This window comes from Astatotilapia calliptera, chromosome 17, assembly GCF_964374335.1.
Source record: "Astatotilapia calliptera chromosome 17, fAstCal68.1, whole genome shotgun sequence".
Taxonomy (NCBI): Eukaryota; Metazoa; Chordata; class Actinopteri; order Cichliformes; family Cichlidae; genus Astatotilapia; species Astatotilapia calliptera.
The window spans coordinates 40,217,923-40,231,168 of NC_137438.1; the positions used below are offsets into that span (position 1 = coordinate 40,217,923).

A 13,246-nucleotide genomic window follows, 5' to 3' on the forward strand; every position below is an offset into this window, starting at 1 on the left:
GAAACGCAGACCCGTCTGTAGTCCTGGCTGGTTAGCTAGCAAATATTAACTTTTAACTACTTCATTTCACTTAAACTTTAACTTTGTTGACTTATAAAGGAGTGAAAGAGTAATTTGACACCAGGATTTAAATGAGTGTTTTTCAGTAAAAGTAACCGTTTAGCTCTGGCTATTGCTTCATTGAGTGGATAAGACTGAGAGAATAACTGATAGAAGGCAAACTGTAGACTCTGAAGCTCCAAAGACGCTTAAAGAAAAAGAAAAGCAGGAGCTTGTTCGTGCCTATGTGGGTTTCTCGTGCAGAGTTCAGCTCTGGGTCCTTTCAGAGAACATTAAGCGTGTTCGGGCGTCTTCCAGGACAGCTCTGTATTTGCTGTCACTTCACTTCCTGGGTTGTGCTGTTGGAGCGATGTGCAACACAGACAGTCATGTCACTGTGGTTGATCTGACAACTTCCTTCCTATGTCCCCTAACCTCTCACGTAAGCAGTGCAGATGTGTGAACGAGCCTTTATCTGTATTTTTGTTACCAGCTGCAGGAAACAGAAATGTGCAGCCTGAAAAGAGCTGCAGATAGATGAGGACAGGCAGCGATAGCGAGAGAGGCACAAATGAGAGAAGAGAGGAGGCAGCAACAGGGAAGTACTCACTCAGTGGAGGGGAAGAAAAAGCAAACTCATCGTCCTCTGTCACACACTTCTAGCGTTACAGAGAGAAACAAACAGGTGTGTTGTACTGCTCTCTCGCTGCCCCCACCTCTCCTCCTCTCACTGGGCGGGGCTCGGCTCCTGAGGGACTCGCAGGCAGCCGCTCGCCGCCTCCTCACTGCCAGGAACAAAACCTGTCGGCTGCACTCTCCCGCTTTTCCTCCTCCTTGCTGCCGGGAGCAAGCGGGAGTCAAGATGATGCAGGAGGTGTCTATCATGGTGGCGTACGATGCTCACGTAGTCGACCGACCGGGTGAGGAGGACGCCTTGGCGTGCTTGGTTGCCCATTCCAGACCTCGCCGAGCTCCCAGACCAGTGGTAGGTCTGTTCTGATGTCTTGTAGTTTTTAAAACATCTACAACAGTTTGGCCTCATGTTTCTAATGACTGTTGGTTACTGCAGTTTTTAGAACAGGAACGTTTGAAGTCACCTGCTGCTGTAGCTGTTTTTCTTTTCTGTTGTCGCTTTCTTATCTTTATTTTATTTTTTTAACCGTCCTGCGTCATGTACAGAGGAGGAAAATGCCGCTATTACTGAAAATGCCTTTTTCTTTCCGTGCGTTAAATGGTGTAAACACGTGTGTGAACATGTGGGTGTTTGTTCCTCTGAAAGTGTGTCAGATATTTGAGGTTTGTCAGTCAGTGCTGCTTCGTGACAGTCACTTTGTTTCAATTACTGATCTTAATTTGGAATCAATGAGACGTGTGTGTGTGTTTCCTTCACGCGCTTCATTGAATTACGTGCCCTATTTTTTTCTCTGTGGCTCAAATGTCCAGCTGCTGTCGTCCTCATTTCCTCGGCTGCTCCTTCTTGTAAGTGGACTTCACCCTTCTTCCGTTCTTGTAGTCCGAGGTTTGGGACCAATTCCATTTTCTGCAGCAGCGATTCAGGTCAGGAATCTAAAAGTGGGCCTGGGACCATTTTGCTGCAGCGCAGGAATCTTAAATTGCTTTTCCCTTGACTGGAGTCGACCCTCTAATATCTACAGTTTGATGATTCACCTTGGAGTCCAGTGGGTACAGTGTGTGTTACTCAGCAAGGTGATGCAGCTCGTGCGAGCTTGCTAAACAGACCCGTCCCTGAAATTCCTTAAATAATAAAAAACAGGAGGCATGTTTCACTGGGAATGCCAGCATGTAAGCCTGCACTCAGTTATGGAACAGTAATAATTACAAATCATTTATTGTTTTGTCTTTATGTTTCAGTCGGCTATATTTCAAAGTGCTGTTACACAAACATGTGAGCAGAATTGAACCAACGTGAGGGTGAGGCCAGGGCCCAGCTGACCATGTAATGGAGTACTTGTGTTACGTGTAATGGAGTATTGTCTGGCATACAGGTCAGTTTACTCCTTGCTGTGTGGTGATAGGACGGGGAGGTTATTTTCATCCCAGTGTCACCATACACACCAGTCTCGTCCTGATTGCCCCGCCCACGTGGTCCTCCTTCGGCCTGCTCGTCTTTCTCAGCGCTCGTGTCCCTGTGTCTCTTTGTCTCTGTGTCTCTGTGTCCCTGTGTCTCTGTGTCCCTGTGTCTCTGTGTCCCTGTGTCTCTGTGTCCCTTTGTCTCTGTGTCCCTTTGTCTCTGTGTCCCTGTGTCTCTGTGTCCCTGTGTCTCTTTGTCTCTGTGTCTCTTTGTGTCTTTGTCCCTGTGTCTCTGTGTCTCTTTGTCCCTGTGTCCCTGTGTCTCTGTCTCTTTGTCCCTGTGTCTCTTTGTCCCTGTGTCTCTTTGTCCCTGTGTCTCTGTGTCCCTGTGTCCCTGTGTCTCTGTGTCCCTGTGTCTCTGTGTCTCTGTGTCTCTGTGTCCCTGTGTCTCTGTGTCCCTGTGTCTCTGTGTCTCTGTGTCTCTTTGTCTCTGTGTCTCTTTGTGTCTTTGTCTCTGTGTCTCTTTGTCTCTGTCTCTTTGTGTCTTTGTCTCTGTCTCTGTGTCCCTGTGTCTCTTTGTCTCTGTGTCTCTGTGTCTCTGTGTCTCTTTGTCTCTGTGTCTCTTTGTGTCTTTGTACCTGTGTCCCTGTGTCTCTTTGTCTCTGTGTCTCTTTGTCTCTGTCTCTTTGTGTCTTTGTCTCTGTCTCTGTGTCCCTGTGTCTCTTTGTCTCTGTGTCTCTGTGTCTCTGTGTCTCTGTGTCTCTTTGTGTCTTTGTCTCTGTGTCTCTGTGTCCCTGTGTCTCTGTGTCTCTTTGTCTCTGTGTGTCTTTGTCCCTGTGTCTCTGTGTCCCTGTGTCTCTGTGTCTCTGTGTCTCTTTGTCTCTGTGTCCCTGTGTCTCTTTGTCCCTGTGTCTCTTTGTCTCTTTGTCTCTGTGTCTCTTTGTCCCTGTGTCTCTGTGTCTCTGTGTCTCCCAGGTTAATCTGTGTTTTGTGTCTCTGTGTCTCTTTGTGTCTTTGTCCCTGTGTCCCTGTGTCTCTTTGTCTCTTTGTCTCTGTGTCTCTTTGTCTCTGTGTCTCCCAGGTTAATCTGTGTTTTGTGTCCCTGTGATCTTTGAGAAAGAGCTCGGCTCATCCTGCGCTCACGCTCGTGTGGTCGAGCTCTTTGCATCTGAAAAGGTTTCCAGCCAGTGAAAAATGTCTCTTCTGGCCCGTTTTACACACGACATAATATAGAGCGTGACGCATAACTACACACATGCATATCACCTGAGAAGCCAGAGAATATGCACAGAGCTGCTGATAAGCCGAAGTGCTGCGTCGCGTGTATGACGGAGTGTAAAACTTTAATACTGCGAGCGATGAAAGGTTTACGGGTTCTTTTACACACTTTGCTCACTGTGAAGGACAATATGGTTTCAATTGTTTCTCTGAAAAAAAGGAGCATGTACGTGAATGTCGTCTTTTTATGATAATAAAACCAATTCGAGGAAAGCTGAAAGGTTATGGAGGCGGCGGTGCTGATTGTAGCTGCAGCAGGATTGGATGTTTAAAGAAAGCCTTGCTGCTCCTAACAAAGCCTGCGCTTTCATTACACAGGTGTGTTGTAATGTTTGTGTGTTTTACGGGTGTTTGCGGGTGTGTAACAGCAGCAGTGTAAGACGCATTTCTTCAGTGATAGTTTGGCTGACTCGGTGATCATGTTAAGAAACAGAAGTCGTTATTAACAGTGAAGCTGGCTCGCTGTGAGATGAGGAGAGCAGAGGGAAATGCAGAATAGTTACACGAGCAGAAACTGCAGTAAAGACTGAATAAATGCGCCCGTCTAACTTCAGTCATCCTGCAGAAATGTGTGTGGCGCCATCGCACGCAGGAAGCCTGGAGTGTGTGCAGCTTGTTACTGGTTAGATTAGGTTATAGAGAACGGCTGAATGGATGACATGAGACGATAAAGGAAAGTGAATGCGACACAGCAGAGAGGGAGGTTTATTTAAAACAGCAAACCTCAGGAAGCATGAGTCATTCCCTCGCTGAAACCCTCTCTCTCTCTCTCTCACAGATTGTGTTTGTACAATACTTTATGGCTGCTGCGTATCAGGAGGTTTACGTATAGATCAGCTGAGATGGAAGCTGGCTCTTTTTAAATATTGTTTTAAACTCCGCGTCCGAGGAGCTAACTGCCGCTGCTGCATTGAAGCGTCAGCTGTTTAAAAATGCACGTGCAGCAGCTCATCGTTGCACACTCGCCTAACGCACACAGACCCGCAGGGTCAAACTCCATAACGAGAAACACTGGACAGCGTGGCGGCGTCCAAAACGCCACGCAGTGACTCTGTAGTTGAACTGGATCTGGCAGCCCTGCAGGAGAACAGCACATCTGCATTGTTTTGTTACAATAAAGCGATTATTAACCCGCCGGCAGAGGCCAGGCTGCTCTTTCTTCCCACACAGATAACAGCTCTCGGACTCGTTTTGTCGTTATCTGCTCGGGAATTGAATGTCCCATAGATAACAGCGTGACGCTCGTTCGCCGATGCCCGAGTCGTAAAGTCGAGGGTCAACTCGCAGGTCACTGGCAAGGACAGGTAATGACTGCCCAGGTGGGCGGTCTTAATAACTCGTCCTCTGGCTTTTAATCCTAATGGAAATGTGCAGCAGGATTCTTATCCCTGTCTTAAGCTAATACACTGCTGCGCTGTGTTGGCTCATTTTCCAGGATGTAACCTGTGACGTGGGCACTTACAGTGTAGTTCAAACACTGAGCTCCTCGTAATGCTTGTACCTCAGCTTCGGTGTTACAGGAGAAACATTTTGCAGTGTTGAAGCTGAAGAGAGAATACTGGATGCTGTTCTTTTTATCTGTATTATCATTTCTGATATTCAATCTTAAATGTACAGTACAGTGCTCCAGATAGCTTCTGTACTCCGTGTACTAAACAACGTCCTCCAGTACAAATAAGGAAGTCGTTTATCTTTCTGGTTGTTTCTGGAGTTGACAGTATTCCTACAGAGGCTGTGAGCGCTGCTAGCTTCATTCATTCTGCTTCAGTGTAACACAGTGTGTGAAACAGGCAGCAGTGGAGGATACACAACGACTACAAACACACAGGCGTCTCAGAGGAGGGGGTCATGTGACTGACCCCCCAGCCCTAGTAGTTGGCGCTATGGCAACGCTGTTACCACCCACCTAAACACACACACACCTAATGTAGTGAATTATGTGAGTAAAGCTGTGGTGTTTGCCGTCTCTTGGTGTCGAGGACTTTGGTAATGCTTCGAAGCTTCACTGATCGCAGGTCGCGTCTGTTAAAACCTTCAGTCTGATAATGAATCGAAACCATTTCATGATGGATTTGGTGCTTTTTACAAGTTGCCGTGACTGGTTTTGCACAACAAAACTGCTGAAATGATTTCACATAGTGAGGCCTGAGCACGTGCAGTGACGGCACAGTTCCCCTGTAACGTGCCCAGCGTGCAGCGTGAACTGGACGTTTCTGATCCGCGGTTACCGCTTGCTGATTTATAGCAGGACATTGTAAAGCTTGTGAGCCGAGCGGGTGCTTGTTTGGTTTGTTTTTCCTGTTTCTAATGAGGTCTCATGGGAAAGTCGCAGAACAACACGCAGATGTGCAGCAGATATTAACGCTGATAAAGGCAGACGGAGCAACAGAGAGTAGAAACCGTGCAGCACGAGCCACAACACCGCACCGGCTCGGCAGCGATGTTCAGAGTTCGATCGCTTTGATGTCACGTGACGCATCACGTGGATGTTGTTTCATGAAGCCCCGTTGGTTTGTTTCTCAACGTGACACCTAACTCTGACCTTTGACCTCTGCTGCTTAATCCTGTCGTGGAACGAAGGCATGAGAGCAGCGTTGGTGCAGAGAGAAGTAGCTGATGGTTCCCACCGACACAGGAAGATGATGCAAGAGCTGAGAGCCACTGACTGTTTTATCCAATTCCCTATTCCCACGCGCCCCCCCCCCCCCCAGCTCACAAACAACTGGGATGGGCTGAGATTTTTATCAGGCCAAGTAAACAAAGTCAACAGTAAAATGATGATTTAATTAACTTTGCTGTTGTTTTCAGGTCCCGACCAAAAAGCTGAAGAAGTTTGAGAAGGAATATCAGACTCTGAGAGAGAGCCAGCTGCAACAAGAAGACCCCATCGAACGCTACCAGGTACGCACCCACGTATAGATAAGATTCACCCACCAGGTGTGGAATTTAAATCTGTTTTTTACACAATCAGGTCACATGAAAGCAGCCCCCCTGAGCTAAAGTGTTGAGCACTCGGCTCTTTACGTTTCTGATGAAGGAGCTGCCTTTATAGATAAAATTAGCCGTGATTCCAAGATTAGAAATGAGCACGTCGCTGTTTGGTCTGTTTTTAAAACTGTTCTGACGTGAAGTGCGACTTTTCTCGCTGCGCTGACTTTCATCGTCGTCGACCCTGCTATTAATAAAACGTATTTTTGGGCTGAGCTGCTGGGTTGTTGTGGTTGCAAAGGTTTGTCTCCACTGGGTTCATCTTTCTCTGTTCATCCTGAGGTAAAACAAACTGAGGCAGATATTTGATGATTCTGACGAGTTTTATTTTTGGAAGCTCACAAAGAGACTGTCCAGCTGAGGAGGACAGTGTTACTGCGTGACTCAGTAGGATGAACCTGAATCGTTTAAGGAAAGTAAGGCGTCACAGTAAAGAGTGGATGTTACATGTAAGCGTCATGTGATGATGAAGAATTACCTCCACTTGGCTTCATGTTTCTACCCACAATTAGGCCAAACCGAGATGCACAAGTGCGTCGTAGTAAACCTGCCTTTGCTCAGTTAAGCACATCAGGCTTCTGTAGTCAGTAAATGTGCACAGTATATGATACATGATAGTGCCGTTAACACTGAAATAGTTGACAGGAAGGAGACGAGTGCAGAACAAAGTAAATGTGACTTCACTGCAGTGCCTGAACAGAGAGGTGGCGTCTGAAGCAGCTCCTTCATCTTTCCAAGTAATATTATGGACGCAGCATTTGATCTGATCACAAGACACAAACACCCATGACAGGCCCCCCCCCCAAAAAAAAAAAAAAAAAAATTACATCTGAATCTGCTTGTTAGAGGCAAAAGTGCCACGTTGGTGTGTAAGCTGCTGCTTTTAGAGGAAGGAAGAGTTTATCACAGATAAGCTGCTGAAGCTGCTCTCCTCCACAACAACAACACAAACGCACAAGTGTTGCTGCTTGTAAAATGTAATTATTTCTATGTAGTTATTTTGTGGCTAATGTAACGATTCAGTGTTTCTATAAGGCTTCAGACCCCAGTTTAAGTGTGTGCTGGCTTCCTTTGTGTCCGAGCAGATGTACTTTTGTATCTGCAGTACAAACTGAATTATTACTAAAAGCAGATAAATGTGAGGGAGGGCAGGGAGGGCGAGTCGGGCTGGGCAGTGTCAAGCAGAGAAGGGAAGTCGGTGTCAGGATCATGTGTTAAAGCGTGCGCCTGAGGCTCGATTTGAAAACGCTCGGTAAGCTTCTGCCCCAACAGCGATCATTTCATCTATATTTATGTGTCCTGAGTCTGTGACTTCCTTCATGTGTTTATGTACTTTTACACTGATATGATGTGACCGCGCTGACTAAAGTAGTTCAGGGTCTTGTTGTAAACTATCGGCTGTGTCATCGTTCTAAATGATGACACGTGTGTGGGTAACAGCTGATCTCACAACAATCAGACGTGTTTTTTCCTCTTTGTCTTTGAAGTTCCTGCTGCTGTTTGTAAATAACAGATAAGGTTTTCAGAGCTTTCAGATGAACCACTTGTTTGCGTGCGGAGACTCAGGCAGGGTAAGAGTGACGGGATATCAGGTCAGATGACTGCTCACAACCATCACAACAGTTTGGTCCCGTTCATGGTCGTCATGTGAGCCTGTTTGAAGGCGGGCAGCAGTCATGAGACTCAGCTCATGGTCTGCAGTGAGGACTTGAGCCTGACACGGCCACCTATAACTGTAATGTCACAATAACACCTTCTGTTTGAGTTAAACTGTGGTCATGTGATGATTATATTAACACCAAGCCTGGATGAACCTCGCAGCCTGTACGGCAGAGATGTCTGTCAGCCAATCCAGTTTCACTTCATTTATGCAGCATCAAATCACAGCTGAGAGATCGTCATATAAAAAAGACCTGCTTTTTTTCTGCATGTAAAGAAACGCTTTGATAACTCTGTCACACCTTCCCCTCAGGTAAGAGTCTTGGGGTCATCCCGGCTCTCTTTCCTTCACAGCACATAGAAATATTTTCTTCTTCGTAATATTAACCTCTTGTCACATCTCGTTTAGGTTACTGTGATTCTCCTCTCTGTGACCTGCTCATGAGTCTCTCCATAAACTGCAGTTCGTTCAAAAAGCAGCTGCTCGTATTGCATCAGGACTTAGATCGACTGAACATATGAAATCTGTGCTTAAACAGCTCCGTTAGTTCACCTCCTGCTTCTTACCTTCAAAGCGTTTCATAACCTCGCTCCTCCATATTGATCTGATCTCCTCCATACGTACACGCCCACTCGCACACGCCCACTCGCACACGCCCACTCGCACTCGCCGCTCGTCTTCTGTCCCACCTGCTCGCCTGACTTCTTCGGGACTCTGAGCCTTCAGTCCTTCTGGCCGAGACTTTGGACGCACCTCCAGCTGATCTCCAGACTACGAACTCTGTCTCCACTTTTAAATCGCGTCTTCAAACCCATCCACTCAGGACTGCATACCCTTCATCATTTTTCATTTAGCTGCTGTTTTTATTTTGTTGTACTGATGTAAAGTCACCTATAAATAAAATGGATGATTATTATTATTACTATAAATCTGTCGTCATGAGTCTTTGGGATTAAGTTGTAAGAAATACAGATTTATTTTTATAAATTAAAACACAAATGGAAATAAATATAAATCGTTTTTCTAATATTTAATGACTTTGGTATCAATGTAGCGAAAGCTGTAAAAATGTGGAAATGCAGTTTCCTTCTGGGGCCAGACTGGAGTATTCTTCTGGCTCGATTCTGGCCCTCGAGCCTTGTGTTTGACACCCCTGCTTTGCAAGTGTTTGCGATTGTGTGCGTTTGATGTCTGCAGAGAGAGAACCGTCGCCTGCAGGAGGCCAGCATGCGACTTGAACAGGAGAACGATGACCTGGCACACGAACTGGTCACCAGTAAAATCGCCCTTCGGAACGACCTTGACCAGGTAATAAAAAGTCTACGAAACCTCCAAACACTCTGAAACCGGAGCTGTTTACACTCGTGCTTTAGCCGTGAGCATCTTTACACAAATGAGCACACGTGAGAATGCAAACACTGGACTCGGTCAGAATCGGTCTTAACCTGCCGACTCCTGGTTTCTGTATCCATGTAAGTCTGGTGAATTTCCAGTAAAAGGAACGTGGCTCAGGCCCCACGTAGCAGAGAAAGTATTCCAGGTAGAGCTCGGAGGAGCTGCGCGGCGTGAAAACGACCAAGCGACCAGATTGATGAGCGTAGTAAACGATCCTGTAAAGAAGCAGGTGTTTGTGTAGTCTGCCGCTTGTGTGAACGTTGTTTACTACACGATGTGTGTGTGTGTGTACGTGCACTCAGGTAGAAGACAAGGCCGATGTTCTGAACAAAGAGTTGCTGACCACAAAGCAACGTCTGGTGGAGACGGAGGAGGAGAAGAAACGACACGAGGAGGAGACGGCTCAGGTAACATCCACGCTGCTTAACAGGTTACATCAGTGACCAGAAAACACCGGAGTAAGCTGTGCAATTACAGCAGTGATCAAATAACGCAGGCCCTGTATCACTAATCTAAATCGGTCATTCCCAAAGTCGAGTGCTGCGGCCCCCAACAATCAGCCAACCAGTCTTAAATCTTCGCTCTAAGGCAGGAGTGGGGAACTCCAGGCCTCGAGGGCCGATGTGCTGCAGCTTTCAGATCTCACCCTGGGTCAACACCTGAATCAGATGGTGAGTTCATTACCGTCGGATCAAGGATGCATCTAAAGCCTGCAGGACACCGGCCCTCGAGGCCTGGAGTTGCCCCGCTTCTGCTCAGAGCAAAATACAAGAGAAAGCCCTGTATGTCCTAACCCTGCCACTGGGACACAAAGGTCAACACAGAGCATTACATTTCAGTAATATCACAATAATAATATTCACTTTTTATATAAATAAGTTGAACTGAATTTCTGTTGTTACTGTGGCCCACCTGTAGTACCTGTGCAGCCCACCAGGAGGCCCCAGCTCACGCATTGATCTAGGGCTGATTTTCTTTCTGTGTAATTGGTAATAGTGAACCAGTTACACATCAACACACCCAGTAAATAAAAAAATCCCAGTTTGGTAGCAGTGAGAGATCACATATGGGTCACCAGTCGGTGGTTGCTAGCAGGCTCTAAAAGAGCGAATCCAGGTCAAGTTGCTGAGTTGAACGCCTCAGTTGTGTCGTTATGCACAGTCAGCACATCTTTCTCATTAGTTTGTCATTTTAAAAGAATAATTTTGACATCTTGTTCTTGCTGTCCCAGCTGAAGGAGGTGTTCAGGAGGGAGCTGGAAAAAGCAGAGCTGGAAATCAAGAAAACCACAGCAATCATAGCTGAATACAAACAGGTCTGCTGGCGTCTCCTCATTGTGAACTGCACACATTGATGTATGCATTGTTATCTTGTTCAAGTCAAACATAACCAGGTTTCCTCTCTGGGTTTCAGATCTGCTCCCAGCTGAGCACCAGGCTAGAAAAACAACAGGCGGCAACAAAAGAGGAGCTGGACATGGTCAGGGTGAGACGGTCCTTTTAATGCAAAGTGTGCTTCAGATGCAAATTAGGACACTTGCCGAGTCCGAAGGAAAACCACGGTTGCGTGAGAGAACAAAAGACCTTTGAGCTTCAGGTTTGCACAATCAAGTCCTTAATGGGCGTGATGCTGGTGTGGCGCTCTGTGGGTCTAGCAGGGTACCGCCTCGGGCCTGGATAAATGATACGGTGCAACATCACATCGTGGTAATCAGGATGCTGTACGGGACATAGAGCAGCAGGCCTTTCTTCACATAGACTCGGCCTCACCTCCTTTTTTTAACCATAATTTTAAAGTTGTTGCGGTAAACCTGTGTGTTTTTATCCCCCTCATGCAGAACAAAGTGATGGGCTGTCAGAACTGCAGGGACCTGTTTAGCTCAGTCGGGTCCCTCCAGACTTCGTCTCCTGGTGGTGACAGAACGTCTTCAGAGCCACACGACGAGGAGAAGGACGGACTGAAGGAGCAGCTGAGACAGCTGGAGCTGGAGCTGGCGCAGACCAAACTGCAGCTGGTGGAGGCAAAGTGCCGCATTCAGGTCAGCAGGTGTTAACGGCATCTAGTGTTTTCAGGGAGGCATGCCAAGCACGTGATCAGAGCTGTAAAGACATTCAGCTAAAACACACGTGTTGCTGATGATCTGATTGGCTGTTGGATCACGTGCACAGAACACTGAACAGCAGCAGCAGGAAATTTACTGTATGCACTTCAACTTCCTGCATCTGTTTTCTGCCTCTGCTGTGGCAAATAACGACTGTCAGCTTAATAACATAAAACAGCAGCACGTACAGAAGCATGGAGCCCACTGCAGGCCACCATGTGACCCTTTGTAAGGAGTGAAGCGTTGTAGAGTATTAAAGCACAGCGATGTGACACAGTGATAAACCTGCTCGTGCTCTCATTAATGACTGAATCCTTCTGTGGCTCTGCAGGAGCTCGAGCATCAGCGGGGAGTTCTGATGACCGAGATTCAAGCCAATAAGAACTCTTGGTTCAGCAAGACTCTGGGGTCCCTGAAGAGCTCTGCGTCCTCTTCCTCCAGCTCCACATCCCAGACCCCGTCCTCTCCGAAGGAAGGCACTGCCTAGATCAAGCTCCTTCGCCCTCCCTCGCCCTGCAGGATGCACACTAGAGCTGAGGAACACAAGCCGAAGAAGCAAGAAGCGCAAAAATGCAGTATTCCTTTTTCAGTAGGCGGAAACAGGGAGCTTCCTGGACCGCAAATAGCCCAAAACTGTGGGAAGAACCAGGCGGGGGGACTGAATGAACCATCTGCCTGAGTTTGAGGGAAATATGAACCTTCTCCACTTCACAGTGGATCAGAGCAGACGGGGCGAAGAAGTTCAGTGCTGGAACCTGGTTGGGTCTCTTCGCTCCACCTTGTGGCCAGATGGCGCTATTGCAGCAATATTGTGTGAAGTTTCCTGGTAGCTTGAAAGTAAAGCGGAGTTCAACACCTGTGTTGTGATCACAGGCGTCTCATACGTTTAATCCTCAGTGCAGATGTAGCCCACACGTGCTCTGAGAAAGGAATACTGCATACAAGTGAGATAATACGAAACTTGTATTTCTTTATATTAATGTAACGTAAACAATGTTGTCTTATAAATATGTATAACTGATTAGTAATTTTTTTTTAATAATCTTGTACAGAAAAAACACACGAGGCAAAGTTCTTAAATTTCTTTTCTACTCTTTGAATGTCATCTCTTCAGATGTTGAGGTAAGCACAGTGTGTGATCGATGTGGTGGAGTCCAAACGCTGACGGGCCAAAGTGACAGCCGCCAGTTTCTGTTCCCCTCTAACTCCGTTTTTATGGTCAAGACTTTGTAATCTTTCTTGGTTTTAATTTCTAAATCGAGTTTTATTTTCTCGTGTTTGCAGATCAAGCTTTTTTTAGATATCTGTGATGGTGACAGCAGTGGCCTCTGATTCTGTTATTTTATAAATATAAAACTGATAATACGACGCGTTTGAGACATATTAGCTGCATGTTTTTAGCTGGAGATGTCACAGGCTGCGTTCTTATGAAAATCTTTAACCTCAAACATTAATAAGTAGGATTAATGCGTACTTATTGCAGTATTGCTCCACTACGGTTAAATAGACCAGTTGCACAAAGGTGCCAACGCCCTCGTCCTTTGTTGATGGATCATTATTTTTACACATCATCGCCATGTTGATCCCTTGGTCCATAAATGAGTGTTGGCTCTGACGCTCCACGGTAACGCTCCACGGTAACGCTCCACTGTGAGCCATTCATGTATGTTTAAATAGTCACGTGCGTCTACTTTATGAGACGAACAGCAGATGGCGCCAAATTCAAACGAGCTGCTTCTTTGATTTCAGAGGAC

At 46.5% G+C, this 13,246-nt stretch overlaps 1 protein-coding gene across 2 annotated transcripts in view; it reads left to right on the forward strand.

The window, feature by feature from the left end:
- Nucleotides 1-12,513, forward strand: part of rabgap1l (RAB GTPase activating protein 1-like) — a 91,910-nt gene extending 79,397 nt beyond the window's left edge. For both annotated transcript variants that reach the window (XM_026147220.2, XM_026147221.2), the window contains exons 20-26: nt 6,157-6,249; nt 9,194-9,304; nt 9,694-9,798; nt 10,623-10,706; nt 10,805-10,876; nt 11,229-11,429; nt 11,824-12,513. In XM_026147220.2, the coding sequence (XP_026003005.2) occupies nt 6,157-6,249; nt 9,194-9,304; nt 9,694-9,798; nt 10,623-10,706; nt 10,805-10,876; nt 11,229-11,429; nt 11,824-11,979 (822 nt within the window). In that variant the 3' untranslated portion in view covers nt 11,980-12,513. The remainder of the gene's footprint in view (nt 1-6,156; nt 6,250-9,193; nt 9,305-9,693; nt 9,799-10,622; nt 10,707-10,804; nt 10,877-11,228; nt 11,430-11,823) is intronic.
- Nucleotides 12,514-13,246: the final 733 nt, after the last annotated feature.